This window comes from Nymphaea colorata, chromosome 1 (assembly GCF_008831285.2).
Source record: "Nymphaea colorata isolate Beijing-Zhang1983 chromosome 1, ASM883128v2, whole genome shotgun sequence".
NCBI lineage: Eukaryota > Viridiplantae > Streptophyta > Magnoliopsida > Nymphaeales > Nymphaeaceae > Nymphaea > Nymphaea colorata.
The window spans coordinates 16,441,541-16,447,870 of record NC_045138.2 but is presented as its reverse complement, the minus strand read 5'-3'; the positions used below and the strand labels follow the sequence as shown (position 1 = coordinate 16,447,870).

General features: G+C 42.4%; 1 protein-coding gene across 1 annotated transcript; it reads right to left on the bottom strand.

The window, feature by feature from the left end:
* On the bottom strand, positions 1 to 5,177 carry LOC116266138 (wall-associated receptor kinase-like 20). Its single transcript, XM_031647244.2, has 3 exons — positions 4,255 to 5,177; positions 1,475 to 1,534; positions 1 to 1,367 (listed from the first exon to the last, which is right to left on the bottom strand). Exons 1-3 carry the CDS (start codon positions 5,051 to 5,053, stop codon positions 289 to 291), a joined length of 1,938 nt encoding a protein of 645 aa, XP_031503104.1. The 5' UTR covers positions 5,054 to 5,177; the 3' UTR covers positions 1 to 288.
* Positions 5,178 to 6,330: the final 1,153 nt, after the last annotated feature.

Here is a 6,330-nt window from a genome sequence, read left to right as displayed (position 1 = left end):
AGTAACATATGTTCTTTTGAGCTTCATTTTGATGTAAAGGTTGGAGATTGCCCAAGACATTTTCATAATCCCTTTCATTACAGCATCTCAATCTGTACAAGCTGCCCTTATAAAAAATTGATCATATACACGTAACCACAGCTGAAATGTAAAAAAGAGAAAAAAAAAAGGCAAAACATAAAGGGACAAACTTCCAAAATTTTTCGCCAGACTAAAGAACTTGGTGAAAAGATGCCTCCCTAATTCGATCACTTGTTCTGTTTATCAGTCTTTGTAAGCTAGAGGAGCTTAAAAGGAGTCATTCTCTTGTACTGCGGCAGCAGCATTAACTACATCGTAAAGACCGACGATATAGCCTAACTCCTCTGTTACTTCTTTCATGGTCGGGCGATCTTGTCTCCTGTCCTCCAAGCAGCCCATTGCCAAAAACCCAAAATTCTGCATTGTCTCTAAGATCTGATCCGATGCTCCTGCCTTCAACTCCTTATCCACCATCTCCATCAATTTCCCTTCATTTGCTCTTTTCTGCACATACACAACCAAGTTGGCTTCTTCCAATCCTCTGTCAAAGTCAACAACCTTTTCGGAAGTTAAGAGCTCAAGCAGAAGTACTCCAAAGCTGTAAACATCACTTTTATCAGTTAGTTGGAAGTTCCTGTAATACTCTGGGTCCATGTATCCTAGTGTGCCCTGTGCACATGTGGATATATGTGAAAGTTCCGTATCAACAAGCCGTGAAATCCCGAAATCGGAGACCTTTGCATTGAGCTTCTCATCAAGAAGAATGTTGCTTGATTTGATATCCCTATGATAGATGGGTGGGTAGGCAGAGAAATGAAGATAAGCAAGTGCCTCTGCAGTCTGGTGGGCAATAGTTAGCCTTTGCTTCCAATTAAGGAAGTCGTACTTGCCATCATGAAGATGATCATAGAGGTTGCCGTTGGAGGCAAACTCATAAACCATCATTGGCTGCTCGAGCTCAACGCAGCAGCCGATAAGCCGGAGAAGGTGCCGATGATTGACCTGTGATAGGATTCGAACTTCATTGAGTACTTGCTCAGTGCTCTTGATGTTGCCAATTTTTGCTGTTTTGACGGCAATCACAGTCCCATCCTCAAGGGTACCCTTGTAAACTTCACCAAAGCCACCCGCCCCAACGAAATTTTCCTCAGAACATGAGTTTGTGGCTTTCTTGATCTCCTTGCCACTAAAGAGCTTGGCACACCTTCCATCCGTGCTGTTGGATAGCAATTCTTGCCTCTTTCTCGCCAAGCTCTCCTTAGCCTCCCTGACTTTCAGGTGTCTCTTGTATAACAAGAGGGCAGTCATTGTTGAGATCAACAGAATAAAGGCCGAGACTGTCAATCCTGTACCATGAAGTCAAATTTTCAGTACAAAACATTCAAGATTGATTTGTAAAAAACAAAACCAAACTCTGTGTTCGTAAGATGCTCTCTGGTTCCATATAACCGACCTGTAATGAGGCGAATGCGTCTGATCCGGCATATTCCAGACCTGTAGCATTCTTCTTTTACTGCACAACAGATCAAAACAATAATCAAACTCTAAAAATGAATATATGTATACTAAAATCCTATACACTTCAATATATAGGGATTTTTCAGAAGCTTTATTATTTTACTTAAGAAAAAACTGCATGCATTTGATATACATGATTATTTAACATCTACAGTTGGATCGCAGAGAAAGGGACTCAGCTCTAGGTTCAAGGTCGGCAAAACCCATGTTAGACCAATAACTTCTATTCAGAATTTGTATCCCCTAATTTATTACTGCCCACTTTCAGCCATAGGATTCGCCTGGCCTTCTTTTCCAAGGCAGATCAGGTCAGTTGTCTATGCCTCATCATAAATTCAATCCCTATAACATCTTACAATGTGATTACTGTGAAGGGGCCACAAACATCTTAATTAAGTTCCTGAACATATGGTCTCCCAGACCTTCACATGGCTGACTATTTTCTGATTTGTTCCACCATTAAGTATGATCTTCTGTCATTAACAACAAGATCAGACTCTGCATCAATTAATGCCGGGCTGGCCTGGATTTGCACCCCGATAATCAAAGTGACAAGTGGGTTAGTATTGAATATAACTAACCATATTTAATATGGCCTGCCATATGGCAGTGAACAGACCTAGTTGGTGACTTTCACTCTTCCATATCCATTAGCCTATTCAAATTTCAAACTCACAAACCAGAATCTAAAAGTTCAAAGGACACTTTTACATTTCAAGGAACAGCAAGTCGAAACCCAGAACTCTAGAAAATGATTGTGAATGGTGTTGAGGTGAAGATACCCTAGATCAAGTTATCACTTTTATAGTATTTGTGTCATACTGCATGATGGTCACGGCTAGCCAGAGGTTTTTACTTAAAAAGCAGACCAAGTTGTGGCCTTTGGATGGATCCTCATCACCTTCTTTACACACACACACCTCAGACTTCTATGAACAGTCTGTCGTTTGGCATGTTTTTAGGTGAGTTGGGAACAGAATACACCAATAGTTTTTGGTCAATGAACAGCAGAAGCCATGTGCTAGTTTAGTGGGCGGATGTGAATGCCCCTGTACATTCCAAACAGCTTAATTATCAATTTATCACCCTAAATTGTCAAAGCACAAAAGAGAAGACAATCGACTGTGGCTTCTGCTCTAATATTTTAAGGAACCCACTGTTGCACAAATAAGATAATGAACCAAAGGCACTTAAAAATTAAGAAAGATCAGCGCTGAAGAAGTCATTTTTATTATTTGTCATTTGGACTTTAGGAAGCCGTTGATACTCTTAATTTAAAAGCGATTGAACTATTCAAAGCAAAAAGATGCCTTGATAGTAAGGAGAAATTCTCATTTAGGTGCCAATTTCTGGATCCAATTCTAGAAATTGAATTTTCTGATATAGAAAGATACCCACGTTGGAACTGCAAAATAGTTGTTCTCCCTTATGCAGATATTTCACTTATGCTATTCAATCCAAGTAACCATGTGTCTAAAATCAGTAAGACTGTGAGTTGTATTAGAAAATTCACAAACTTTCTATGGTTCTCTCTCTCTCTCTCTCTCTCTGTGTGTCAGAGAGAGAGAGAGAGAAAGAGAGAAAATCGGGTCCAACCTGTCTTTGATAGAAAATGGTCCAATGTGCTTTCGACGCCGTCCATCTTGAAGATGAATGATCTTGAAAGATGTCAGAGACTTCACCTTTTAAAACTTGACTACTACGGATCCCCATGAATTACAAATTTGATTAAAAAAGTTAAGAACTTTTGGGTCTCATGTGCTGTTGTCAGTATTGGCTGGCATCTAATAGGTACATATCATATTTCCCGATCAAGAAGACAAACTGATATTCTCTTCTCCTATTTCTCTTATTTTGTAAGGTTTGCTAACTTAAGCTCAGTTTCTATTTATTTGTTCAATAAGAAAAAATAGCCTGATCCACAGAAAACTGATGCACCTAAATATCGCCGGATTCTGTGTCCCATTTTGTACAAAGAAATCACATACATGAAATTGGTCCATCGTATTCATAGTGTGAGTAAATAAATTCCTGTTTCCTCGTGTTCATTTTTCTTCTCTTTCTAGAGGATTTTCTCAGGTAGTTTTCCGGTGAAGTACTTTTCATATGGAAGGTTGCATGCCAAGAATGTTGAACATGAATCTGAGACAACGTAGCTGCAAAATTTTGTGCTATTCTACTCAAAATTATTTTTTACATTGTTCTTAGAAATCTGTAAATGTGAAATTTTCATGATACGAAAAACCTAAAGGCTAGTTTCGTTAGGCGTTTTTACTTAAATACATGCAGAGAATTTTATAAATATTAAAAAATCCAGCTGCCTAACTTTTTTTTCCTTGGAATTTTGATGCTCCTAACTTTTAAAAAAGAACTACAGATCCAAATATCGTGATCCAAGAAGAGCAGTAGAGTCGCATTAAGAAAAGTGGATGCGGTGCCAGTGCTCCCGCATTTTCCTTCCTGTTTTCACATAAAATTTCTTTCACAAACTTTCGATCAAAAAGGGGAAGATTGCTTGGAAACTCATGCCCTTTTTCAGATGAAAAGACAAAGGAAAGCGGGGAGATTAAGAAATGGATGTCTTCCAAACACGCAATTTTCCTATGAATCAGTACCAGCAATGAGGAAGAAATCCGAAACAAATTCCTACGGCTCTCGACTCATGGGAATTCATGTTCCACCAAACAGAGATCAAAGTAGGAATCGGGAACTCACAGTTTATGCAGGTTCCGGTTATGGGGTCCCAACGGAAGCCTGAGTTGCAGAAGCACCTCCTGATCCCACTCGCCGGCGCCAAAGGGTCAGCCGAACAATTGGAATTGGGTATCGCACCATCGCAGTCGCTCTGGTTCCTGCACTGCAACTCCCTGGGCAAACTCCACTGTAACTCCATCCCCCCCTGCGGCCACTGCGGCCACTGCTGCCCGGACGAAGGCGGGCTGAGGCTGACGAAGCTCTGGTACGCGGTGCATTGGCTCGCGTTCGACAACCGTACACCGGAGGCCGTCGCGGACCCTCCGGCCCTGAATGTGCAGCAGATGTTCATGCTCCGGCAGCTCTGGAACTCCGGAACCTGCCGGACATAGCTCCAGCACAGGCTGGTATTCGAGCAGTCGAGGGGAGTGGTCAGCAACCGAGGGGCGCAGTTAAAGTACATGATCGTGTTATCGCCGGACAGGTTGAACGGCCCGCTGCTGTTCAGCTTAATTCCACCTTGCGCGTAGTCGGTAGCGTAGCACGAAGTCGAGGAGACCGGCGGCGGCCTGACCACGAGCTTCTGGAATGCGGGGTTGATTTTCGAGATCGGGTACCGAAACCCATTTATGCTGGAGAAGTAGAGCTGCCCGGATGAGGAGTTGCAGAAGATTGAGTAGTTGGGGTCGCCGCAGTCCGTCGCCGTGCTCATGGGGTAAGGAACCACGGTGGAGCCGCAGGCCTGACATTGTTTTCCGGTGGATTTCCCGGCGAAAAGGGAAAGGAGGAGGAGGACAAAGAAGGTGGAAACTGAATCCATTGCAAGAAGAGCGAGGTCGAGCTGCACTTTGGGGCAAAAGGAAGTGGAGGAGGAAGGTTTGGGGTGGGGAGCTGCAGATAATGGCGGTGGCGGAGTTGTGGCCTGGCGGGCTTGACTTGTGCACTTCTTTTATGACTTTCGGAACCACTCGCAATAAATTTTCGACGCGTCATCTTGTCCCATTTTAGAGTGAAGGGAAAAAGAATCTTAGGGACAGGAGATCACATGCTGCTCAATCATTCATAAGTCTCGTCTCAAAGAGTAAAAAATTGCATATACGGGTTCTCGTTTGCGGGGCAGGTTATATTTGTCCTGCCCAAGTGAATGAATGGCATGAGAAGTCTCCCCTCGGATTGCAGGCAGCCTTTATTTGTGTATGTATAGAGAAAGAAGATTCGTGTATTTGGACTTTGAAGTGGATCCAGATCTGTCCGTCTTATCCAACTGTTTTAAATAAAAAATAAAATTCAAAATTCCATGATCCAACTAAGCTTCGATGCCGATGGTTATGGTTGAAAGTCTGATTTGACAGAGCATGGGTGAAATGTGGGAGCCAGATCGAAAGGTAGGTCACGAATGGGAGTGGGTACCGTGCTGGAGGCTTATCTTGTTTGAAAGCGGTGTGTTTGATCGGGGCCGCCGGATAAGTCGTCCAGGACTTACAGTCATTAGATAATTAAACCTGATTTGATATATAAAGGAATTCAAATCAATCGAGGTATGTGCATGCTGTCGAATGGTTAAAAATACAGTAAAACTGAGTTTTTACAAGTCAATATCCAGGTGAATAACAAACCCAGGAGAGCCAATACCGACTAAGTTTTTACAAGTTTTCAAGTTGTTGGATCACTTGAAAAATCTCCCAATGAAATTCAAAACATATCACGGACTCAACTTGAACGTGGTTTTGACTCGTCCCGTGACTTGTTTGATGCTCTTACACGGGACGTCACCATGAGATATTGCTGGCGTGTACGATTTTAACGTTTCTTTTCCAAGAAAACGTCAACTTCGGGTTCATATTGCCGGCGTGTACGATTTTAACGTTTCTTTTCCAAGAAAACGTCAACTTGGGGTTGGCGCGCGCAAGTGTGAACTGTGAAGCTACTTTTCCTGCCTTTTGGCATTCACACTTCACGGTCTCTTCAGAAAATATTTTTCCGTTTGATGGTCTTCCTTTTGACCAGAATTCCAAGCGACAGGTCATACGGTTGAAGCTTTTGGGAAGGCAAGGCTGAAAAACTTGGCCTCCACTATGGCAGTAATCAGCAAAAAGT

What these genes read in the sequence shown, in the direction of transcription:
- LOC116266138 (XM_031647244.2), bottom strand. Translation starts at nt 5,053, where the DNA reads ATGGATTCAGTTTCCACCTTCTTTGTCCTCCTCCTCCTTTCCCTTTTC. An exon ending in AACCGGAACCTGCATAAACT is followed by an intron (nt 1,535 to 4,254) that starts GTGAGTTCCCGA and finishes TCTGTTGTGCAG; the next exon opens with TAAAAGAAGAATGCTACAGG. An exon ending in ACGCATTCGCCTCATTACAG is followed by an intron (nt 1,368 to 1,474) that starts GTCGGTTATATG and finishes TTCATGGTACAG; the next exon opens with GATTGACAGTCTCGGCCTTT.